At 37.6% G+C, this 26,506-nt stretch overlaps 1 protein-coding gene across 2 annotated transcripts in view; it reads left to right on the top strand.

Moving 5' to 3' along the window:
* Nucleotides 1–26,506, top strand: part of SLIT3 (slit guidance ligand 3) — a 516,877-nt gene that overhangs the window by 245,460 nt on the left and 244,911 nt on the right. For both annotated transcript variants that reach the window (XM_032196646.1, XM_032196647.1), the window contains exon 6: nucleotides 23,486–23,557. In XM_032196646.1, the coding sequence (XP_032052537.1) occupies nucleotides 23,486–23,557 (72 nt within the window). The remainder of the gene's footprint in view (nucleotides 1–23,485; nucleotides 23,558–26,506) is intronic.

The raw sequence follows: 26,506 nt of genomic DNA, 5'->3' as shown, positions 1-26,506 counted from the left end.
TCTCATTACCTGTTTTCATGTGAAAATTTCTTCACGTGGTTCTCTTATTCTTAATTCATTAGATTTGGCATGGCTGCTTATTGTATCAGCTTAGCATCTGGCTAATGTAGCTCATTTGAAGAAAACAATATGCTTGAACAAACCCCTGTAAAATTAACCCTTATGGTCTTGTATGGACTTGTACATACACAGTATGCTTGTGGTTCTTGCTCTGTAAAAAAATATTTAGCCAGCTGAAAACATATTTCCCTGTTAATCTATTTCCATCAAATGTATGAAATATTAAACACCATTTTCAAAACATTTTTAAAAGCAGTAATTTTACGTTCTCCAATACATGCTGATGTTGAAAGAAGTTTCTTTCTTATACGGGAGAAGAAAAAAAAAAAGAAACACTAAAAAGAACTTTGCAGATCTGCAATATAAATAAAGCAGTTTCAGTCTTCTGTGTTGGGGAAGTTGTAAATCCCTGTGCTATAACTTATGTTCTAGGGGAAGTTATAAATCCTTACGCAATTGCTGACGCTCTAAGTATAGCCCAAACAGGTCAAACTCCTGAATATAATGTAAAGGAATGTAACATGTTCATGCAGAAATTAAGTATTTAGTGCTATCATCAAAGGCCAGGAGCAAAAATGTGCTAGGCCCTCTATTTCCCAATTGCTCTATCTTCTGGAACTGAACCTTCATTATTCTCTCTGAATTAACAGACTTTGGGGTAAAAAAGTATGGATAGTAAAGATAATTTTATTTGGTTATAGCTTCCTTCAGAAGGGCTGGATTTTAATAGATGAGCAGTCAGGAATAACTCTAGATTATAATTTAATTCAATGCCCAGTGTTATCACACCTTGTGTTGTAATCTCTGCTTGCAGATTGCTATTTGGCCTTCAAATGGGTGAAAAGAACTATGCCAGAAGTATCGTATGGCCAAAGCATACAAAGTACTACATGTGCCATCTGATGCCCGCTTGATGACTATTTTAAATAACACATTGGCATGAGAATGGTCTACAGCTAGGCTGACCAACCAGTCAGAAATGATAACATTGATTCTCTTTCCCCACCCAATTGTAGGACCTACCTTATTTTCTTTTGTAGTCCAGTCTTTTTCCTGATCTGTTTTTCTGCCATCGGTAAGATTTCCCTTCCTTATTTGTTCTTGAGCTGCCAGGGTCTGCTGTAGTGGCCTTGTGCTCCATAGAGAATTGTCTTAGTTCTTTTCTACTCCTCTGCTTCCCTTTTCAAGCATTTAAAGTGAAGTTTTTATTAAAAGTCACTTCCTTTTGAAGAAAAGATCATTTTAGTTAGTTGCTTCTGATAGCTACTCAATATCACTTTTTGTTTGGAACCAACATTTATTTTCATATTACTTATTTTCCATGGAGAAAGTCAGCATATAGTTCTGTTCTTGCAACCTGTAGTTTTGTTCAGTTTTTCCTCTTCTCCATCTTCCAGAAAATCAGTTCCTCTCTATGGTAACGAGAAGTTATGAAATACCTAAGACAGTGGTTCATTTTATATATCATCAGAATCAGCACTCGCTAGGACCTTGGGTTGAGCTCCCATGTTAGAGCAGAAGACGCATTGATCTGTTACCCTTAGTCAGTCCAGTGCAGCAGCTGAGCAGAAATGTTAGGGCTTTTGTTTTGTTTTGTTTTGTTTCCTTTTTACTTTCTATGTCAGTCCGTCCTTTTCCTTCTAGCTGAATTCAAACATTATTTATTCTGCTTGAGGAGGACTGGGTTTTATTCTTAATGACTTACAACTCTTCTGTATGAGAAGCACAAGAAATGCTAACTAAACGTACAAAATGCATTTTTATTAATAATAAAATCCTAAAGAATGTTAGAGCACTGTTATAATACCAGTACTCCTGCCGGAGTCTTCATACATATGCATGATAGGAGACCAGTACATGGGAGAAGTCCTATGAACATGGGAGAGAGAAAATGAATATTGGTAAAACCTGTCACATATTATGAAGTGTACCCACAGGAAATACATAATTCCAGTGGGTACACTTAATTGAAACAGATTAAAACCTAAATCTATGCAGCTGATTAGCTGATTTTTTTAATTATTATTTTATTTTTTTAGTCTGGAAAGGTCAGCTGGGTTTTTGACACTCATAGTCTCACCAGAAATCTGTGTAAAAGATACTGGGCAGGGTGTCTTCAATACATTTTGTTTAGAATAGACATTTATGACTGGTTGTTGACCTTGAGATTCCATTAGCAGTAATGAAGGACGGGCAGTAATGCTTTTGCAGAGTACAGTAAATGAGGCATGTACACAGAAGAGAACAGGTCCACTGCTCCATGCTGTGTTGGGATGTGCCACGGCACTGTCACTGCAGTTGTAGTTCCTGTAGCATGAAAGGAAACAGTGGTACTAACAGCAGTGAGACTGCTTTGGAAATATTTTTAATTTACAGTGTGTTGGAGTTCCACTTCTTTCTCTGCTTCCCTTCTTCCTTCCTCCCCCCTTTTCCTCTCTTCTTATTGGTACGATACAAGCCAAAATTTATAACTCTCTATAGGAAAGAGGACAAAACTTGCTTGCCTAATTGCGTAAGGAGTTCAGCTGACTACTGTCCTGAGGAGGTATCACCAAGAAATAAAATGCCATAAAATGTTTCTGGAGAGCCCTTACATGAAAATGTTTTCAACACAAATTAATCAAAAGATTTCAGACTGGCCTTGGGTGACATTTAGTGTACCCAGGAGCACAATGTGTTGACTCCAGAATCATCTTCTCCAAGCTCAGGTGGCCCTTCCCAGAGCTGGGATGCAAGCAAAAGGAGTGAGTAGGAACATATTGCTTGTGACACAGCTTAAACGTGAGAAAAAAGCATCCCAGAGTTGGAAGCAGGGAAAGGTGACCAGTGAGGAATTTAGAGGTACTGTCTGAGTGTGCAGGGATGGGAGTAAGAGAGCAAGGGCCCACCCTGGAAGGACAAGAAGATATTTTACAGATGAAGCAGAAGCAAAAAGAATTTTTAAGAAAATGTGGAGCTGCTGCTAAATAGGTGGCAAATTAATAATAATAAAAAGAAAAAGCAGTGACCACTTAGATTTCTTTGAGCACTAGCAGTCTTGGTAAAAGGATGGAGGTTTTAAGGGTTATTTTGGATAAATCTTATTTTTAAATATGAATTCACCTGAAAATCATTCATTTCCATGAGAAAAGCAAGTTTGCTTTTGGAAATGAGGCTTGACATCTTTTGCTGTTATATCAAGCTGAAAAAGCAAGTTTGAACCCCCTACATACACATGATTTTCTTTCAAAACAAAAGGAAGAGAGAAAAGAGAAGTTGTCCCCACCCAAGCAGCAAACGTTACTCTCTGTTCCCTGCAGCAACCACCTTCGTGGCCTTCTCCTGAGACATGGGGATCATTCCTGCTTTCTTTGGGAGGCTTTGTAGCATTCCTTATGTGCGGTGCTTCTGCTTAAAGCACAATGCTCATGTGCAGCAGCAGCTCCTGAAGCTGCTTAGCCTAAACTGCTTGTAAGACAGTAAAGCTCAAGACTTTCAAGAATACCATCTTTAGGCTAGCATATGGAGGGTTCTAATGTTATGGCTAAGGTGCAGGAGACAGCCTTGCTTGTAGAAAATGTTCAGCTTGCTTTAGAGTTAATAAATAAGTGTTGTGAAGGAAAGAGTGAGGAGACAAAGGGGTACAAATGCTGACCTCATCTTCCCCACCAAAATGGAAGGTGCCAGGCCAACCTGCTATGAAGATGGCTCCTTACTGAGGTGCACGTTTTTATGCCCTCTCTCATGAAAGGAGTGGAAACTTCTGTTTCAGAAGGCCTGCTGGGGTTATTTTCTTCTTATTCATAGGAGTTCATGAAGGAATTACTCTAGATATATATCTAGTGGTTACTAGTGTTTTTGCAACTTCTTTTGTAAGTTTTTTTGAAAAATTGGCAAGTGAAAATTTAAGGCACATTGATATATACCAAGTTAAATGTATACTCAGTGCACAAGGTGATACTGTGCTTACGCTACTGACTCTGGTTTAAATGCTCAAAGGTCCTGTCTGAATTGGGAAGTAAGGAGTGCTATCCAGGTTTTAGATATGCCATGCTAATGGTGCGACAGTAAGATGGGGCAGACATCTTTAAACATTATTCATTTTGGCACAGGTGGGCAAGAATTATGCTAGTGTTGTAGAAAGAGAAAATCTTTGACAAATACTGTGACCAGACCCACCAGAAAGGTGGAGCTTATTGTATAATCATCATCTTCCTTCTTACATTAGTAAGCATTAAGTCAATCCCTTACCTGATACACGTTGACTGTATGCATCCTTGGCTCATTTAGCATTACCTAATCTGATTAAAAATAACACATTTATATTACTCTTACGTATTAAGTATATTTTCTTGTTTCTCAACAATATTTGTAATGTTTTCTCTTTCAGCCTAAGAATCTCTAGTTAAAGTGAAAGAATAATAGTGTTATATGCTAACATCCCATATATTAGAGGCTTTCCTTCTGTATAATAAGACAGCTTTGAAGAAACACCTTTGTTTTAAATAGATAAACATTCATAAGATATGCATTCTCTAATCATTCTCCCTTGCCAAATATGTTTTAAAAAAATATTTTGGCATTTAACTAAAATACACATCTTCATCTTGTTAAACTGAAAGTAATAACCAAAACAGTGATTCCGTTTCATTTAAAGACCAGTTTGTTTTGTTTTGTTTTTTAATTTGTTTGAGTACATTATAAGCCTAATTTTAAAGTAAGCTTTCATTGGCCTTTGGTTATAAAATTAAAATTCTTCTTTCTAAAGTCTTAATTTAGAGTTTACTGCAGCAGAGTTGTTGAGAGACAGAAACACCAGTTTACTGGGAAGCCAGTGAGACCTGGCAAGGAAACTTTCAAACTGAGTATCATCTTCTTTTTCCAGATATGTTTTAATAGCAGTAGATTAGTACTTTTTAATCTATTGCTTATGCTTGCAGTTGCAAGCTAGAGTGCTGTGAAGTGTTGAAAGACTGGAAGAGGTTTTTTCCAAACAGAATTTTCAGGCATTTTTGCAATAAGGACAGTAGAGTATTTTAGTGTAACAGCAAAATTGGTTTCCCTGCAACTTGCCATTTGTAGACAAAACTGTCCTTGAGATACCGGCATAAACTATTATGAAATCTAAGTAATTGAGTTTCGTGGTGCAGCCATGTCCACCACTTGAGTTGCCCCTCAAAAGTTAAAACTTCAAAAGTTAAAACTTCATTTAAAAAAAGTAAAATCTAAAGCAACTGCCTATTAGGGTATTCCAGCTTTGACTGTGTGGTTTCTGTGATTTGGAGCTAGCTACCCAGATCTTAGGTCTCATTAGTATTGAGGGTAAAATAAATAAATAAATCCTTCTCTGCGAGTAAGTATAATCAGTAAAACACTGAAATAGACTAATATGACTTTGTTATTAAGGATGACTGATGGTTTGGTTCTGCATAAGATCTTTTGATTAGATGGTTTGCTTTGTTTTGAAAACATGTACCTGTTTGTTCATCCTTTTCCAAGAACACAGCATATTTCATAACAAAGTAGTACAGTTGGCTTGGACCAAATACTATGAAGAAAAAAGGAATTTTAGTCTTCAATAACATATCAAATCCTCCCCTTATCCTCTAAATTTGGAACACAGGGGGGTTCAGCTTTACATCATATTACTGTTTAAGCTGAAAACAATGCTATTTTTCATGTTTAGTGGATTGAAAACCTAGGAAATAAATGATTGTTTAAAAGTTACACGTAGCCTATGTCACTTTGTTATATTCTGTTTTTCTGTTTCCTTAGATCAGACTTTCTCAAGTAAAGCTAAAAATTAAAGCAAGTTCTGATAATCATATAGATTCTGTTGTCTCCTAATAGAAATATATCGAGAAGTCATACCTATCAGCCATCTTTACATGAGATATTTAGTTTTTATTTAATTTAAAAATTCCACCCTTGTATCTGCAGTTTCAAGAATGACTATGAGAATAAAATTGATGTAGAAATGAGAGAGATTTCAAGAATATGCCATGGGATAACAAACCAATTCAATGTCATGAGTGCAGATGAAGAAAAAAAAAATCAGAATATTGAGAAAAGAACACATTCATCATGGTCTGAGTTTGGGAATCAGTTTTTAAAATGATATGTTAGAGCTTAAAGTCAACCATTACACTAGAGAATTAACTTTTTTTTTTTTTTTTTTAAATTTATAAAGCAAGAATTGCAATACATACAACAAATGGTTTGTGAGAGCATGGAGAGAGTTTTGCCTTTTTTTTTTTTTTTTTCATTCCTAGCCCCAAACCTCCAGCAATAGCATCACACGCAAATTCTAATTATTATTGACAGATTTTACGGCATTTCATTCATCTGTCAAATTTTACATTTAAATAGTCAGGTAGTGTATCAGGAGATGCTCCTCATTTATAAAGAAAAAAATCACCTTACAAGTAAGCAAAGGTGTACGACATCAGTTCTGACTGTGGGCTCTGGTTTCTGGTAAGGTGTAAAACACTTGTGGACATATTTACACACACGTTCTGTTATGAAGAGACACTGCTTATGGAGATGTCCCAGCAGATAAATGTAAAAGCTTTAGCTTTTTTTCTGTTCTAAGATCTCATTTAGGCCACTAGCTGACTGTATTTTTCTTTCCTGAAATTAAATTTATTTGATATAAAAATTGGAAATGTATTCCAATGGTCAGTATGGTTAGTATTCTTTAGCTTTGCCTGTTGACTACTGCAATAAGAGGGTAAAAAGCTACACCAAAATGATTAGCTGTGATGTTCAGAAGGTAGCAGAACAATCTAACTGGAATAATGCAATTTAAACACAAAACAGTTGTTTGTAGTTCAACGATATAAAGAAAACAGTGGGTACTCTAATTAAATAAGAAATTATTTTCTATTTTACTTAAATAATGGTACTGCAATATGTCACAACTGTCACTATAAAAAAGAGAAAATTAGCTTGTGTTAACCAGCAGAAAATCAGTTTACATTGTAATACTGGAGAGAGAGGTAGGATGAGGCCTGTACAAATTAGTCCTCTTCTCCTTTCTTGACATTTTAGCCATCATTCTTCAGACTTTTTTTTAGCCTAAAAATTGATTTATATCAAGGAGTTTATCCTTCACTGTCACAGAAGATGATACCATGGAATTCAGCTAAAGAAATTGATTTAATGGTTTGACAAAGGAGAAAAATTAGATTGGCATTACAGAGACATTTAATAAGGATAAGAAATAAAGTCAAAGCACTTGTAATGCATGTCTCTTACTGTTGTTCAAGTGTATCATTTAAAATACTGTTGGTAACGGCTGAGTGGGGAAAGAATGGGGAAGTCAGCCATAAGCAGGGTTGATTGACATTTAAACATTTAAAATAATGCTACATTTATTAGTTCTGAATGAAAATTATCAAGTCATACTTGACTTGTGATTGTAGTTCTGTACAGGTGTTTGCAAAGCCCAGCACAGGTGATGGAATATTTTAAATAAATAATTTTTAAAAGTGTTTCCAAGCAGAATCTGCCAGACCCAGTACACAGTGTAACATACATAAACCTGAAATTTGAATTATTGTAAAATTCAGTTTATTATTTAACTGAAAGTAAAGATGAAGGAATGATAAATGCAGCTATTTTACATGGTGTTTTGTACACGTAGCTCCCCAGAAATGATTTTTGTTATCTTCAGTTTTTCTGCAGTTTTTCTTCAGTTATGAGGCATTGACAGAATCAGGCACAAACAGAACTTTTTCCTTAGCCTGTTCTTAGCAAAGGAAGGGGCGCTTGGTGTTGTCTGGTCACCTGCAGTTCTGCTAGTAATTCCAAGCAAGGCATTTTTATAGCACTTCACTTGAAAGCGCACATAATTTTACATTTGAGTTAACCATGTCTCCCTGTAAAGGTAAACGCTTGTGTCCCTTGTCATATATCAGAGAACTGTGTCACGGAGACATATGAAGACTTTATTAAGGTTGCAAAAGTGCTTTTAGGACATAGCCAGAAATTATTCCGGGAAATGTAGCATCCTACACTTTGGTTTGTTCCCTAGATGAGAATACATTTTCTTTCTGGAGATACATTTTAATAGCAGAGGGTTTTTATATATATATATATATATATATATATTTTTTTTTTTTTTTAAATATATATATACGTATTTTATTGATACTTGCCATCACAAATAAGAGCATGGTGAAAAGTCAAAGGACTGGAAGAGATTCTCCAAAATGAATTTTCTGATGCTTCAGTACCACTTCTTCAGGTATGGATGTGATTTTAGAAAGTTATGTTTGGTCAGAGAAGGTGGGTACAAAATTAAAGCAAGCCCAAGGTAAAGTAGAGGTCCCTATTGCTTGTGGGGTAGGATCCATGCACCTCCAGGCATTATACTACCATAGCCTGATAAAGAAGTCTTTACAGTAACTGCATGCCTGGATAGAAAAGTTTTACTTATTTTTAACTTGGAGGAAAAGAATAATTGTGAGCTTCAAAGGAGAAAAAGGCCTACGATCATTTAGGTTGAAGTGCTTCTTAATTCAAATGGTGTGCTACTTAGAGAATTTGATAAGAAGGATTAGAACTGGAAAAGAAAGACATTTTTAAAAGCAAAGCTATTACAGGGTTCATTACTTTATTTATATGTTCTCCAAAATCACATGAATGAAGGAAAAAAATGAGAGAAAAAAATACTGGCTTCACTTCAGAATGTCAATTACTACTTTTTTAATCCTCTTTTCACAATTTATTTGACATCTTGAACGGTAGCCAAAAAAGCTATTATAACTATAAAACATATTCATTGGTATAAATCTCATTAAGTTGAGCAATTTAATTAAGGTATTGACATGCTTAATTGATACGTGCAAGGAGAGACCATTTTCATATCTAATTTCCATACGCTTTCTGCTTTTAAAAAAACTAGCTCCGTAAAAATGTTATAGATTCAGCTAAGCCCTGTCATCCCAAAGGAGCACTTGCTACCATTTACCTTGATTTAGAGCCAACTACTCTTCTAAGTGGAGCTCCATTAAATGGATCTGATGTATGCCTGACTCAAACATGCGTCAGCTTCTCTTATGATCAATAGTGGAATATTTATATTAATAAAGCACCAAGTTAATTAAATAAAATAGTCTTCTGGGTAAACTTAAGATACTAGGGGATGGGCAGAGAATCAATATATTCTGCCATTTGAACATTAACTATGTGCTCTGCAATTTTATGTTACCTTACCAAAGATGCTTGCAGTGTAGAAGTCTCTGATACACAGAAGCTCCCAATGCAGAAAGCTTTCAAGCATCCGGTAAAGGATTTGCTTACTGAGTTAAAGAAAAACAAACAAGGAAAAAAAAATAAAAAAAAAAAAAATTAAAAAAAAAAACCTGTTATCTGCATGGCAAAACTACTGAACCACCCTCTTTATTCCTACAAACCCACTGGAAATCCTTTTTTTTTTTTTTTTTTTTTTTTTTTTTTTTGGGGGGGGGGGTGGTTGGAGTCATGTAGGTGTTTTCCCAGTTGCCTGTACTATTACAGCCCTGCTGAAGAAGCAGTGTGCATGCAGAACTGCCACTTCACATTTGTTTTTATCATTGAGTTACAGGCCATCTGTTTCGGTTTTGAATGAAATATCCTAAGGAAACTTGAAAAAAATGCTTTTAAATTTGCTGGCCACTCGTGAGTACATGTAGTGTAAGTGTGGAGCAGGGACTGTGTTCATGTGCCTGTGCTGAAACCCTCTCAGACACAGCTGGGGGAGAGATTTCTGCATGAGTGGGTCTCTCCTGAGCTCTATGGAAATCTACCCCTGTTCAAAATATAATCAGAAGACTCAGTCCCAGATTCACGTCATTATTTTGTTATGAAAAGACAAACTCTGCTGTTCTTGTATTGATGTAATTTCTATAGCATGCAGGTGGCCTTTGAAGGAAGCAGGTCTCCTCAGGTACCATTGTAATGCACTGATACTACTTCATCCTGCCTTTTATCTATACTTTAGGGTTTCAATTCTGTACAATAAAGTAAAAAATGTAACTAACACTGCTGCTCTAAAAGAATGTCTGAATTTGACAACCAAAAGAGATATGTGAGTGGTAGGGGAAAAATTGTATTTCCATGTTAATAGGTTAGTAATCAACTTGGATTTTGTTCTGAGTAAAAATGTTAGCATCTATTTGGTCAGGGGCACCGTGGCATTGCCACAAGCAGTCCCCCCTGGTCCAGAGGGGAGCAGCTGCATGCCCCAGCCCTCCATGAAATTGGCCAACAGTGCACAATCCTCACCAGTGCCGGGCTCCTTCTCGCTCTCCTCATGCATCTCGGAGTCATTTGGAAGGTAATGAGTTGAACAGAGAGAGTTAGAATATATCCCTACAAGTTCCTTCAGGCCTCCTTTCTCAATTTTAAAAACCTAGAGGAGCCAAACTGACAAGCAGTCCCTGCCGAGCAGGCAGCATTTTCTGCATGTCGCTTGGCTGTAACGTGGGGCCAGCATCTGACTGGAGACCCCTTGTCAGTGAGACCCCTTGCCTTGACTTCTCTGAGAGATGCTGTCTGCCGTGTGAACTGCACAAAATCATCATGTAAACCCAGAGGAGGGTAACATGGATTAACGCACAGAAATTATTGAAATAATAAGTAAGAGTAGTTCTGGTAGAGCAGAAAATGGCACTGAAGATTTCCTGTCATGTATGATTTCTCACTTCGTCGCAGTAGAAAAGCTGAAGGAATAGTCTCCTCTCTCTTATAGTGAATTTTGTCTTTCAGTAGCTAATTTCAGCTTTTACTGAAAATATTTGACTTTGTTTCTATTCTTGTATCGATATGGAACTCTCAGAAGAAGACATATATATTTTGTGTGGTTAATACTTCCAACTGTGCTTCATATATTGAGAAAATTTCTGGCTCTTATGTAATATTGCTAATCAAAGCATGCATGTTACACATGAAAATTCAAATTATTTAAAGGATGTAAAACTGTGCTTCTGCTATATTATCATTTTTGGTCAAGTGTTGGTAATACATCCCAACCCAACCATTTAATGTTGGCTTGCTTTTCTTTTTTCATATCGTTCTTATGTTATATGATTTAGAAAGACTGAACAAAGAGTGCAAGCTAGAAACCATATTGGAACCATATGTGCTATAGTTGGATATAATCTATATCATAATCATATAAATTTAACAGGGTGGGATAGGTTTAGGTAGAAAATCACTTTCTGGGTTAGACGTAGTTCCCTGGTATTTAGGTTGTCTTTCCAGAAATCAGCTTTTCAAAGAAAGGGTGAGTGATTGCATCTGAGCTTGGGTAAAAACAGATTCTGCCATGAACCAAACAAAAACCTTTGCATATGGAACTGCAATGCAGAAATGATTGTATTTTTTGTCTGACTTTTAGATTCTGCCTCCTGTTTTATTTATTTTATATGTATATTTATTTTATCTAGGTGTCTGAAAGTAACGATGCAAATAAAAAAAATCAGGATGTAAACTTTCTGAGCTTTATAATGTAGGGGTTTTTTTTTGTTTTTGTTTTTTGATAAGATAGAGCTATTAGTGTCATGTGAAAATGTTTCAAGTATTATAGTATCAAATACAAGACTTAAGGTGATATGAGTTCTTTAAAATATGTATATTTAATGTGGAACAAGCATGCCTCCATGTTCAGTGTTAGATACAGCTGTGATGTTTAATTTTAGTGTTTCTTGGGCAATCAGTTTATTTCTGAGTTGTTAATTGATTTTCTTATTTTTGTTTTCATTTTGGCAGTATGCATTGATTTTATTCAGAATAATAATAATTGAGGATGCCGTCCTCCTGGTCAGAAGCTTAGACAAATCCCTGCAAGAAATAACAAAAAAGAAAAGTAAAAATAATGTAAAAATGCCCCAAGCTCTCATTATCACTTGCATTGATTGTCTGTTGGTAACAATTTGAATGCAATACGTCATCTAAAGCAGCAAGTGGAGGGGCTGCTGCTGTCTAGGCGATGCAAGTTCTGTCTGTGTTTGAATGTGATTTTTTCCAAGTGCAAAGATCTGCTTTGACAGTAAAGTAAAACACATTTACCATCAAAAACAGTCCTGCCAATCAGTTTGTACTTAGTGTTAGGGTATACGTGTTGCCCTTTAGCTAACTGTTTTTCCAAAAGCTTTTTGAAGTAGTTTATAGCACAACAGCTGTGTTGCAAATTGAAGAAACTTTAGTTTGGGTTAATTAAAAGCCAAGTGTTATTGTCAGGTAGAGTTTCTTCTGCAGACTCACATAGCTGTAGTGGACTTTAGAGGAAGTTGTCATACTTCCCAGCAGGGTTGAAGTCAAATCACTCTTGAATTTGATGTTCTTTGATTTGAGAGTACTTCAAAGGTAGAACAGTGATGTGTAGACTTTTTGTTGCTTCTCTTTGGAGTCTGTTATGCAGGAGGCCCTCTCCCCAGTCTATCAGCTTTTTTTTTTTTCTTTTTTTTTTTTCCCCCATTTAATTTAATTTTCTGAGCTGACATTGTCAATCTGAAATTCAGTAACATGCTTGACAGTGACTCAGAGGAAAGCCAAGTTCATTTTTGGAAGTGGCTTTATGCAAATAAATCCTTTTGCAGATCACTGAAGCAAGGCATTTGCTGATCAATCAGAGTAGTGCCCTTGTTTCCTTGTCTTCTTCAGGAATAAAGCTCACAATATGCCACAAGGATCTTTCTGACTTATTTTAAAGGGTTCACATGTGTACACATCTCCTTATGAGTATTTTTATGTCTTTGGGGGTATGAAGTGAATCTGTTTCCCAGGTAGAATCTGGAGTTTTCAGAAAGCAGACTTGAAGAACTTACTTGTAACTTATAAGCAAGCCTGGCCTGAATAAGTGGTGATGAAGTTCTAGGGAGACTTAATTCTTATGAATTGTCTTGGTTTTAACTTCATCTTTAAAAAAACCTTTAACTCCTTGGTAGGTGTTCTACCAAAACTTTTAAGAGACAAAACATTCAATAGGATGAGTGACATGATTAGAAGTTGAGTTTTCTTTTGGAGGAATTTATTCTTTTACATGTACATGTTAGCAGAAAAGTAGTTTGTATTAATTTCTCTGTTATGCTAATTAGCATGTTCATTCTACTAGTAAACTTTGATTTTATTTTTTGTATTTAAAACACCTTTTATTTAGATTATTATTTTTTTTAAATCTAGCAGTATTGAATGATACAATTTCTGTTCATGGAGTTTAGCTTTCTAGATAGTCGTTTAAGAAAATAAATGATTTGGTTATGCTTCAGTGAATCTTTTCTTGTATGTGTGGATCAAGTTGTGGAATGAGGTTTGGAGGTATCATTCAGCTGTAATGGTCAGGGCTGACTTGCTGTGAAATAATTGAATAGCTTGTGGGTTCATGGAGCTTACTGTAAAAGGGGATGATAGTATTACTTAAACAGTTGCGTCTTACATGAATATCCCCAATAGAGTTAACTACTTTATGGTATTACATATTGGTCTAATAAATCTAAATATCATACCCACATAGAAAAATGAATTAAGGATACAGACCAGTCTGAAGAGTATCTTCTTACATCTGCAGTGTTTCACAGAGGTTTTCAGGGATTAAACTATTCATGGTAGGAAAGATATATAAATGTGAAGTCATAAAGTCAAAATAGAAGCTAAAATATTGTGAAAGAAGGGACAGGATGCATAAAACTGTTTTGTCCATTGTCTAGAGCTTCTGTAGTTGTTAATGGAGTACAGACCACTGAGTGTCTCCACAATAGATGTTACTGGTACAATATTATAATTTATTTTTAAAAGCTCAGTTATGGCTAAAGCAGTAGTGTGTTCCTTTTACATTGTTATACTTTCTACCCCAGAATAATAACCTCATGATAACAAGGGCTTAGCTATAACCAAAATGTTGCTTTCCTCACTGAAGTGTATTCAGATAGTTTGCAATTCATTTCTATCTCACCAATGTGAATGAAATGTCACTTTAGTTGGTTTTACTATCCATGGATTCTGTATAATTTCTATTACCTCTATAGTCACAGAAATGCTTATGGTGATTGTGCAAACAAATTATTGGCCTCTTTCTGGAGAAGTTCATTAAAAATAAAACCTAGACTTTTACACGTTATTCCTCTTTACTCCTATTAAAATAGTCTATTTTTATAGCTGAAACATGGGATCACAGCCTGGATTAAACAAATACTATTATGACTGTGATTTTTATTCTGTGTGTTGTTTCAGTGAACTGGATTATAACTGGTCGGGGAGGTATTTTTCTTAAGATATCAGTAAAGTGCAAAAAGTTCTTTGCTATAAAAATGCTAATCATTTAACGAAGGTAGGACTAGGTCAAGAAAGACCATTGAAGAGCAAGTCTCCCTCCAGATGTTGATCGGTTATTCAGTGATGGCACAGTTTATTAGCTCATGTTTTATATTTATGATTTCATATACTTATCCCCTAAAAGTAAAGACTCACCATATTTTTAAGAAGATGTGACCAATAAACTGCAGATATCTTGTTGCTAAGCAATCACACTGTGCTTAACCAAAGCTAAGGATCTAATCTGTGGAGATCAGAAGAGGGTCATATTACCTTCTGATTTTTATTTACTATTTACAAATATACAGGATGTCTTTCCAGCACAGCATAACAAATGAAAGTGTAAAACACAACAGGTCAACGGTGCAAAAGCTATGTTTTGAACTAGTTTGAAAGAGAGAAGCCTTCATATTTCTGGATTTCTACTTTCAAAATTAATAACATTAAAAAGCAGCAAAAGAGGTGTTTGCATTCATACTCTTTTAACAGCAAGTGAATATTTAAAAAAAATAATGGAGGATCACTTAGAATCATTGCCTTCTGTTGATGTCAGTGCTTGCTGCTAACTCTTCAAGGTGCATGATGTTCCTGCTAAATCATTTTAGTGTCTCTGTGTTGTGATCTCACTGGGGTGGAGGATGGGGTAATAGAAGTGCCTTAGTAGAATTTGGTACTGCGTAGGAACATCATCACAGTGGGTCACTGTAGTGTCTGTGATCCAGTTGCAAATGTGTAGTGGTACTGGATAATTCCACATTAAAAATAAAATTATCTTTCAAACAGAATCCCTTTTAAATTCATTGTCAGCCAACGTTGCCACCTGTGGTAAGCCTCAGGGTACAAATTGCATAGAATGGAATACCCAGTGTATCACCCAGTGACTTGCAGGTATTTTTTCCTGTCTCCTCCCATACCCTGATAGAGTACCTTGCTCCAGTCACTGTCTCTGGGTCTTACTGTCTCATCTATTAGAGGAAGAATTAATTTTCTTGATAATCCTTGGTGAAGCACTAAAGACCTAGATTAAATGCCACTTAAAAAGAAGTGTTATTGTCATTTATTTGTCAGAAGCTTTATCATATTTCTAGAGGAGTGCTTCTCTTCCTTAAGTGCTTCCTCTGAGTCCACTGGCCATCATTTGCCAGTTCCTGCTCCTGAGCATACTGAAAGTTGAATGTAAAGACACAGAGATACAATTTGATTTTTCTGGTTACATTCCAAAGGATAAAATAGGTGCTGCTTTCTAAAACAAAAATCTGATTTGTCTCAAGATGAGTGGTTTCAGAATAAAGGTCTCCTAAATACTGTCTGATCAGTATTTAGTCAGCATTTTAGAAATGGCAAGAGGCAAGAGAAAATATTTGCCCTTAAGAGATCACTGAGACACAGATCATTTAGAATTATAAAAATATTTGTTAACTTTATAAGGAATAATCTGGTAGATTTAATTTTCTGGGTTTGTTTTGGGTGCGTTGACTGCCAAATGTAGTACTGTGTCTAATTTAGTGAAACTGAGGGCTTTTGTTCATCTGAAGTGACTGGGCTTTTTTAAAACCTCTTGCAAAGAGTACACAAATGTGTGTTCTCTGTTCTCATAAGCATTTAGAAAAAAAAAAAAAAACAAAACAACAACAACACTTTACTGAGAGACTCCTGTAATCTCATTAAGACAGAAGTCATGAACCTGTCCAAGTCCATGCAGGTTGGAGCTATTGAAGAGTTTTTATTAACAGATGGCTTTTAATTTGGTCTTGGAGAAGGAGAAAGATTTTGCTAAAATAATTATCTACCACTGAGGTCTTTTTCTTCCTTGATTGCTTATCTAACACACTTTCCCTGTCTTCAAGCTCAGGCTCAACACATATTCAGTGTTCCAGTGTGAATGTCTGTGCACATCTATGTGACTTGGGTTAATGAGACTTTGTGAAGCTCTGAGTGCACATTGCAGTACCAAAGGGTAGAGTTACCATCTATCACCTCTCAGTAAAACCTGATCAACAAAGAAATCATGGTGTTTGTCTTCTGCAAGCTTAGCAGTAGTGCATGACTGTGTGAAAGTGCTGAGTACTGGTTTAATTGGAGTCTGTGAGCTAAATTCCCTCCCTTAAAACAAACAAAACGAAGCCAGAAAGAGTTCCTCAACAGTTTCCCAGAGCATGAATTGATATTTAGCTGTATTATGTAGCAAAAGCACAATCACCTTGAATAGCTCAGGGTGCAAAATATCTGTAGGACCTGCTCTTGTTTTGCAGAACTTGGATGCTGTCAACATCTACACTTTTACTGCAATAGTAGCAGCAAGATATTTCTTCCCTTTACAAAATCAGCAGCAATGCCACGTTTCCAGCAAGTAATTCTGTACAATACTGCTGTTCTTAAGCTCTTGCCTTGTAGCCCATCGGCAACAAAGCTTATCCATTTTTCCTTTTAGACAGAGAGCTATAACTGCTACTTTATGATAGGTAAATACCATCTTTTGCAGTGAACATCCTGAATGAGAGAAGTTGTGGCTTCATGGAGTGCGTGAGGCCCCTCCTGAGGATGGAGGTGCTGTTGTAAGCGTCAGGCTTGCCACAGCTTGTCCCTATTGCTGTTGGAGAGAGGCATTTTGTCTATGCTTTTCCCACCTGGAAGATGATAAATATCTTGAATATGTCTTGCATATGTCTTACAAGGCTCAAAGTAATTCAATTGTCCTCAGCAACAGAGTCAGTTATTTGTTAATCCAGCTATAGAACAGGAAAAACCCTAATATTGAACAGCTTTGCAAATACTAGGACAATAGCTCCAAGACAGGAATAGCAGTTAGCTGTTGAAAGTATTAGATAGTATCTTAACCATTAAAAAGCTGCCACACAACTTTGGCTGAGCAGAAAAAAAAAATATTTTTCTCTTTTTCACTGTAAGTGAAATACCGATTTAACGCGATACAGAGGCTTATTAAAAGTTGTGGTTGAACAGATGTGCAGATCTTATTTCCAAGTCTGCACCCTTGAGCTCATGCGTGCTGGTACTTATACCTCTAGGCACATTTGCCACACAAGGAGTTCACGCCCATTGCTTGTGTACCTGGTGATCACTCTTGTGTCTCTGTCTTCTTAACACACACTTTAAAAGCACGACAGCCTTGCAAGTGCATGCTTATTACAAAGAACACAAATCTGCATCCTTTTCCACTGTTTCCTGAGAATGAGTGACTGGAGCTGGGTAGGAGGATGTCACCAGATTAGCTGTAAGATTGCTCACATCTTTGAAGGGACATTTTATCAATGGGCAAGAAGAAACTAGCAAGTAGAAGGGCATTTGTACTACAGCCATTCTGCTGCTGGTTTTATGGTGTTGGTCATGCTGAGCTAGAGGCTGAGCAAGGATTGAGGCATTGCAGGTTGTTGTGGATTGTAATAGGAAATTTGGGAGAAGACAAATCTTCCCTGGGAATGGTGCACCTTTAGCCAAAAGAAAAAATCTCTGCCCATATCCATGTTCTGGGCTGGCATTGTTACAGCAACGTTGTTTCCCCTATGGATTTCGCCTTTGATTTCATGTGTTACCCCGTTTTGTCTTGCAGACTCTTGCCTTAGTATGCACTTTGCCCTCTCTTTTCACCTTCTGGAAGTTACCTTCCATCTGACTCTTGCTATATGAAAAAGCTGACTTGCTTATCTCTTATTACGGGTTATTGAAGAGATACCTATTCTCTTTAGATTATGATCTCTAATTTTCCCTGTCTGTGGCTCTTTAACTCTGTAATTGGGTTATTTAATTCAGAAAAATGTAGGATAGAGTTGGTCTATAACATGCTGTATGATTTATTTTTTTTTTAACAAGACAAATTGCAGTCACCAGTTTGTATTAAGAACGTGCCCTTTTGCAGAGTAATTCTGCCTGCCTTTAGCCTGGTTGAAGGTAGGCTGAAGAATAGTCCATAGCCTTTAATACTGCAAAAAATCTCAAGAGTATTTATTTTATTTTACTTTGGTAAATGCATAAGACTGAAACACTTTTAGCCCAGAAATGCAGTTTGGTGGAAGGGTGTGAGCAAGCTACCGGTATGAATTAACTGATTCTCATTCTTCTCAGCCATGTGTGCTGTAACTGGAGTGAACCTAGTGTGCAAAGTATCTATTTCTTAGCACTGGTGGTAGCCATCACATTTTCTTAAAACCAGCACCCAGACCTTTCCATTGTTTGCTTAGCAAAATAAAACTGAACATAAACTTCCCAGTAGTAACATGTCAGGAAGTGATTGCGGGAAGCAACGGGTTACTTTGCACTCCAGCTGTATACAGTTGAATCAATCATTGCTTGTCATATGTTTTTCCATCAGCCACTGTAAGAGTTGTGTGAGAGTTCTCTGTGGTTATTCCAAAGGCACAGTAGAATTGTGGATAAGCTAGAAGGTACTTGAAGGAATCGTGTTAGACTAGATTTTCCCTTCTCTTTAGGGAAGTTTGTGTTCCCTAAAACTTTGTGAACTTTGGTTCCACATGTAATGGTTAATTCTGTGAGTTTCCTGTTGTATTCTGCAATCAACATACAGTGATATGCTGGGAAAGATACACGGTAGGCTGTGAGCCATTTGCTCACAGTTTTTTTTTTATGTCTTATTCAACTCCTGTGACATTCAGGGGAAGTCCCATTCTTGAATGGATAACAGCGGACAATGATTTCTCCTTCAGCCTTTTTGAGCAGGAGAAATAATAGGAGTGGCATTCAAGCACAAGAAGTATTTCCCAGACAAGCTGCTTTTCAGGCTGTCCTTCATTTAAAAAAGGGTTTTGAACTTCAGAATCTGTATACCAAAAAAGATGTGGAAAATAACTGGTAAATACACAAACACATATATACATTTTTTCCTCCTTTAAAAGGTAGATAACCTAAGCAAAATGCCATCAATTTTGATTTCCATATGCTACATCTAATTTTCAGTACCATTGTAGCTTTGGAAGCTGTATTGAAGTAGCTATTTTAATGTTTCAGATCAGTAGTCACAGTGAAGACTCCGTGTTCCAATTAACTGATTTAAGTTCTGTCACCGGCAAATTAAAAAGCTAAGGGGAGGGGAGTGTAATGTATTGTATGGTTGTGTTAAACAGTTGATGTTTCACTTAGGATGCAACAGATAGCAGTAAAGCAGGAAGCTAAAAAAACATCTGTAGCAAAGACTACAGAGGCACTTAGAAATCAGCAGTTTGGGTGTTTTTCCTTTCCAGTCCTTTTACCAATAAGGCTCTTGTAAGTCACATCTGAAGATCAGTGAAACAACATTATACTTGCAGGGGGAGATAATCTCTGTCCAAAGCATTTTAGTTGAATTAAAATAAAAACCAAAATATCCATTGACTTGCGCCAACTCCTGCCTGAGTCTGGTTTAGATTAATGTGTGATGTGCCGTGCAGTGAGGGCAGGAGAGCTACAGCTGCTGGGCTATGGACACTTGCAGTCAGATCTTGAAAGTCTCCATGGCCCCATTTGCCCACCTGTGCACTGCGAGCCCTGTTCCTTGGGGGCCGTCGCTGCACCCTCCTGACTGTGCAAGCTGCTGGCTGCTCCAGGCCAGCATCATCCCCTGCTGGGTTCTCACAGTGGCTTCCTCTGTGATCTGTTACCGCGGCCTTGGCCAGCAGTGTCTGTCAGACAGGACAGCTGTGGGAGGGAGCAGGGGCTGCTTCCCCAAAGAGCCCGGGCCATAGTGAGGAGTGGCTGCTTTCAGAACCTCTCAGCCGTCCACACCTCTTGACAGTTGTGTGGCAGGTTGAACTGGATGAAACTTGCCTCAGGTTATTAAAATCCCCAGAAGAATAATTAAATTTGAACACATTTGTTTGGCTCAACATCGTCTGTACTTACCAGGAAGCAAACGCAGGTGTGTCTGTTGTGGCTGAAGGGAAGTAACAATGTCCAAGGAGGGATTTTTATGAATCAAGGGCAAGTTTTCTTTCCCAAACCACCTGACCATCAACACTTTTGGAGAACTGTTTGGAGAACACTCAGACAAGTCTTTAGCTGAGGACAGTAACCATACATCACTAAATAGCTCTATTTTTTTCCCCTTGGTTTCCTACAAATTCATCACAAGGTGTTGGGCTTGCTGCTTCCTGTATAAGCAGGACCTTTATGAACAACAATATGCTAACACAGCATAGTGCTTAGGTCATCTGCTTTTGTTCAGTGCTCTCTCTATTATTGTCTGTTAAAACAAGGATTTGGGAAATTGAATGTTTCTCTAAAGCTTTTTCAATACATTTTCTCCTCAAGGATCCATCGTGGATCAGGGCATGGAATTCATCTTCTGTTATGAATACATGCGGCTTAAAACCTTTGCCTAAGAAATAGGAAGTACATCAGCTATCATTTATTTGTCTTCAGGTTCATTGTTTATTTTTTCTAGAATATCACAATTCTTTATTGTCTGTCTGTTTGTGTAGTGGTTTGTTTTGTTTTGCTTTGGGGTTTGTGGCCTCACGTTAGTTTATCTGTTTTTCTGTAGTTACTATTAATAACCAATGCTTATTTTACATACTGTCAGGGACAGTTTCCCGTTATGTCTGTAATGAGAAGCAGGGAATGAAAAGCTGGAGCTCTCTGATAAACTGTGTGGACAAGTTGCTCATTACAGCCCTCTACTCCTAGCAAATTTTGTGAAGTGCATGGGCTGAGCCTGGTGGAGTTTGTTTGCTTATGAAAAATGCTCAACAGGAGTTCGGCACATGGTTAGGAAGCAAGGAACGCTTTTCCTAACCATCCCAAAAAGGTGTGATCGTAATGGTGAGAAGGCAGTTATGGAAAATGAAGCATGCAGTTGTGAATTTTCTTCCGTGCTGCAGCGCTAATACCATGCAGGTTGTCAGTTGTTCAGACCGCTAGAGATATTTATGAAATCGGTACACGATACTGGAGATTTAGAGAGGCGGTATTGTTAGCTAGAGAGTGCCTAAATGGAAAATAAAATTAATGCAATTTATGAGAAGATTGTCAGAGAAAATCAATCAATTTCCTACAATCTCCTGTTTTTGCCTTACTGCAGGGGAGATTGGAGCATAAGGAGAAAGCAGTGATATAAATTGGCCCTTTCAGACCATAATAATATTAGAAAAAATACTTTATTTTTATTTTTTTAAATTTATTTTTAAACCTGATTTAAAATAATGCACAATAAATACTGGACAAATGTAACTTGAGGTGTTGGTGGGTTTGATTTATTTTGTTTCATCTTGCACTTCTACTTTTTCAATCCCTTTCTCCTTGAGGTAGTGTAGCTTTTTTGCCATCAGTTCTTGCTATTTTATTTTTTTTTTGACTTCCTGAGCAATTTTGTCACACTTTCACCATTGGCTCAAGTTCTGCTGTGCCTCACTGTCACACGTAAGTGACTTCTTGTCCCAAAATCCATCTTCAGCATAAGATTTTCTTCTTACGTGTCTGAAAAGCACTTTTCTTTCTACTCCTCTGCCTTCGGGTTGCCTGATCATTTGTCTGGGTTGAAGGTCTCTCTTTAAAGAACTAATATTTTGTTGCTAGCAAAAGAAAGGGGAGGTGAAGGAAGGGTCAGGGTGTGGATCAGTGTTAAACAAATTGTGAAGGTCACAAAGAATTTTAATCTGGCTTGAAAAAGAGACTTGTATCCAGCAGCACATTTTTGTTTGTGATAGTCTGAATGAACAATTGTGGCTACTTTGAGAATTTGGTGTAGACTGCATGACTGGTATAAATTGAATTAGTCTCATGACAAGGACATAGTCCCCTTTTTTTCTATCTGCCTGATGGAAAACAGAAGAAAGCCCTGCGTGACACGTCTTGACCTGCAGTGTCAATGTGGGCTTTTGTGACAGGCTCTGATTTCTGGCCTTTCATTTGATCAAGCCAATTTGGTGGAGGCTAGAAAGGAGGCTTGCTTCAACACAAAATGTACTTACAGCAAAGAGTATCTGGTGGCCAGTACAGATGACTGCCTTTCAGTCTTAATAACCATCAGAAAGCCAGGCTTTTTCTGAAATTGGGGCGAAGTCTTGGGTTTGTATGACAAAGTGACACAATCACACCAATTAAAGTGCTCTGTAATGCCCTGTACTGAGGTATCACCTTTCTCTCTCCTTTCTTCCAGCCATCCCTGTGCCCTCCGTTTCCTCCTTTTGCTTATTTCTTCCATTTTTCTCTCCTCACCTGCTGCCTTCCTTTCATCTTTCTACCCTTAGTGCTTCCCCCCACTTTGTACCCAGAACCAGAGTGAAATCTCTCCCTGTCTTCCATGCCGATGGTGCTCCAGCAGACAAATCACTGGGAGCACTCCTTTTCCTTAGCATGATGACATCCCAGCTCTCTGGTTCTGTGCCTGGTTCCTTCCCACTCCCAGTGCCTGTTCACCTCCCCCTGTTGTCTCTGGCAGGGGTTGCATGATGGGAAAATTGCGGATGAAATATTTATAGTGCATCAAAGAAAGGGAAACACAACTGAATGCAGCTTAAGTAACAGAACCTCACAACTTGCGGGGCTTCTTGCTCCACCTGCACTCACCGTGTAGATGTAATGGTTGAACCTGAAATGTTTTCTAGCATTTAAAGTACCACAAAGACATTCTGAATTGCTTTTTTTTAATCAAAGTTTAAAATTCTGCTCTTCCCACTGACACAATGCAGTGTTTGTTCATTTTTAATGCATTGTACCTAGATCTTTTTTTTTTTTTTTCCCCATAAATTTACAAAACAATCTAGGTAATAATTGCCATGGTTTTCTGGAATATTAATTTCAATTAATCTGAAAATGTGTAACCCAGTGTTTTTACAGCTCATAAACAGTAGTGTGGTGAGAAACATTTGCATTTACGCTATGGGGTTGCAATTTTGAGGCATAAAATTTATCTGCAGGTACTGTGACAGTGTGTCACAGCATTGTGCCTGTTTCATGCCCACATTTCAATTATGTTTTCTGAAAGGTCTCAATTTGTCTCAGACTCCGGTGGTTTTGGTTGGACAGTCATTTCAGCTCATGCCACAGACCTCTATGGAGACAACAAAAATTTAACGTACGTGTGGTGTAACAAATTCAGAAACATCTACTTTTCTAAGAATGTTTTGTTCCATTACATCACGTACATTTGAGAAATGTGTTCTTTTCATTAACATAATTCATTTTTTTCTCTTCCCTTATCCAGAGACCTCAGTGAAAACCAGATAAAAGGAATTCCTAGAAAGGCCTTTCGAGGAATCATAGATGTGAAGAACTTGTAAGTAACCACTTCATTAATATATGTGGTAAAGAAAATTATCCGTTTGTGGTGAAGAAAATTACCCCTAGGTTACCTCTGGCAGTTACTATTCAAGTACAATGTGGTCAACTCTGCAACACAAAAGGGAGCAGTGGACCCTGCTGTGAACAGCAGGCTGTCATCAAGGGCCCCACGCGCTACTTTAGTCCACACGCACACTGTGAAACACACCTGGGGAAGTTTTGAGCAAATAAAAAGGTACACTTAAAGGCTTTACCTCTCCCTGTAGTGTTGCTTCAAAATCCAGTGAAATCATGATCCAAACCTTAAAGCATAGCCTTTTGGGAGGTGAGATTGAGATATTTTGCTTAACTAAAATTTGACAGTCTTTTGAAAATTAATGGTTTTTTACAAGCAACTAAAGGAAGAAAAATTGCTTTTGCTGTTTGTGTTAATGAAGCTTGTCTGTCTTAGATTGGCCTTTGCCATTTTATAAAATCTAGTTATAAAATTGTGTATAGAAAGACAGTTGGTTCTGTATTTCCAGGGCTGTTTATTTTGTGTAATAGAAATGCACATCCATGCACAAACACACCGTTGCGTTTCACCAGTGAATACAATGTGGATTGCAAAAGGAGATAACAGCCAGCAAGCTGGCAGAAAAAAAGCAGAATTTCCTGAGCAAGCTGTCAGCCATGCTCAGAGCCATTGGTATTAGCAGAGTTACCTCACCAATAGCTCAGGTGGAATCTCAAACATAAAATGCAGTAAGGGTAGCATAAATAGTGTGGATTTTTTTACTTTACTTAGCATAAAAATCAGCTGAAGGGGATATAAAAAGAAACACATCTATGAACAGCCTGGCAACATACTTGTCCTCTCCCCTCCTCATTGAACCTCCTAAGTTCCCAAACTAAACTTTTTCTACAGGCAGCATGGAAACTGTTAAGGGTGGTCAGCATGAGTCAGAGCACCACCACATCTGCATCCCAGGGCCAAGCCTTTCTCTGTAATAATGCTGTATTGCAAGTGTTGTCACATCACTGAGTAGTGCAAGGGAAATGGTGCTACAAGACAAAAGCTGCATCTTACCTCCCCCAGGCTGGGAAAAATAGGCACAGGAGCAATGCTGTGAGATGCTCCCTGTTTTCTCTGAGCCCTCTGCAAGGTTCCCTTGGACTATTTGGCATAAGGAGAATGTGAAGACTTCTACATGTCATGTAGCATTAACAGCTGTTTCTGCAGGCATTTGGCATGCTAAGCTTGTGATTCTTCAATGGTTTGCTACTTTCTTCTATTCAACAGTGAGTTCAGATTTTCAGGCATGGTGGCTTTTTTCCTGAATGCCATACTGAGAAAGCACCTCTTAAGGAAGTACGTTACATTCATCTAAACCTGGGCTTTTATGTTTCCCTTCAGTGGAAGAGTGTTAGAGGACCTGTGTGAACAGGTCTAGTTCTTAAGACAGGAAGAAAGAGTGAAAACTCCGGAGAATATAGCTTATCGAGGGGAAGAGTTTGTGGATTTTAGACAAAAGCACAATGCTTTTGTCATGTTAGAGTGAACTTTACTTACTCTGTGTAATCTAGAGGAACAATAGATGGTGTTTTGTTTCAGAAAATCTAACTTTCCCAGCCATAATTCACTGTTAGTTGTCTAACTTCATTTAAAATAGCAAAGTTTGCATTCAGAGTTGATTTACGCCTCTCTGGTGAGCTGTCAGAAAAATCACAGGTGTTCTTTGATTTATGCAGCCAGCCTCAGCACAGAAGGAATCGGGGTCTCACCTTTGCGTGAGCTGATATCAAGGGATGGCTGGCTGGAGTACTTACACAGACTCTATAAATGTCAGGATCTAAAGCTTTAATAAAAATCGTGACTGTCAAGTTAGGCAGTATCTATTATTTTGCTGTAAAAGGCACAGTATCAGAAGGGCTTCCTTGCAGTCACTCTTTCCACCTTTCAGCAATACTGATGTTATCCCAGAGACAAAATAATTCTGGCTGGAAGCCACCTCTGGAGGTCATCTAGTTCAACCTCAAGCTCTGTAGGAGCACAGAGCCCAGTGCTCTAATTAACAGATCTGCTTATTTCAGCCACAAGTCCTGATTATTGTTTAGACACGTAGCAGGAGAAGCAGACTTTTCACTAAGATCTGCGTTTACTTCTTGCTAATGAATGCTTGAATTTTATGTCCCGAGTGGTTCATTATGATGACCATTACTTCCAGTCAAAGACCAGTGGCCTACAAGTTGCTGAGAAAAAATGAGACAAAGTCTTGCTGTTGGAAACATTAAAATTTCTGCAGCGTTAACTGAGGGTGTGATGCAAGTTGAACAAAGTTAATATTTAAAACCTTAAGCAGAAAGCTTAAACATGCCAGTTCCCATTCTCAGCCTGGCTTTGGCAGCCAACACGCTCCCTTCAGAGTCACAGAAATGACCATGCCAATGAGCACGAGTGTTTGAGCACCTAGAGGAAGAAAATGAGTCTCTGCTTTTCAGTGCCATTCAGCTGTTCGAACACCTGCACTGCTAATCTCCTGGTGGCTCTCTGTCTTATATGCACTAATGTGATAGCAGCAGGCTTGGCTGTTTCTATGGTTATAAATTTGCAGATTTATTGTACTGGTTCAGAGTTCTTTCAGCCTATAAAGCACGTTTTTAAGGGATCTTTGAGACTTAGACAAGAAGCAGCTACATATTCCCCCATACTCCTCAACCTTTTCTAATTTATCCTTAGAACTTACGTAGGAAAAGGCTGGCATTGAATTATCTCTGTTTTCATGGCATAACATTTACCATGGCCTCAAATTCTAAGTTTCATGGAAACAAAAAAAAAATACCTCTGTAGGTATTATAATAGGAACGCACAACTGGTAGATCATATTAAGGGCTCCAAATTAACACTGTTTTTAACATCAGCTTGGAAAGGTTCCCTTCATAAAAATTGTACAACAGTTGATGC

The sequence above is a fragment of the Aythya fuligula genome, chromosome 14 (assembly GCF_009819795.1).
Source record: "Aythya fuligula isolate bAytFul2 chromosome 14, bAytFul2.pri, whole genome shotgun sequence".
NCBI classification, from domain to species: Eukaryota; Metazoa; Chordata; class Aves; order Anseriformes; family Anatidae; genus Aythya; species Aythya fuligula.
Note: the sequence above shows the minus strand (reverse complement) of the source record. Positions and strands in the feature narration are given on the sequence as shown.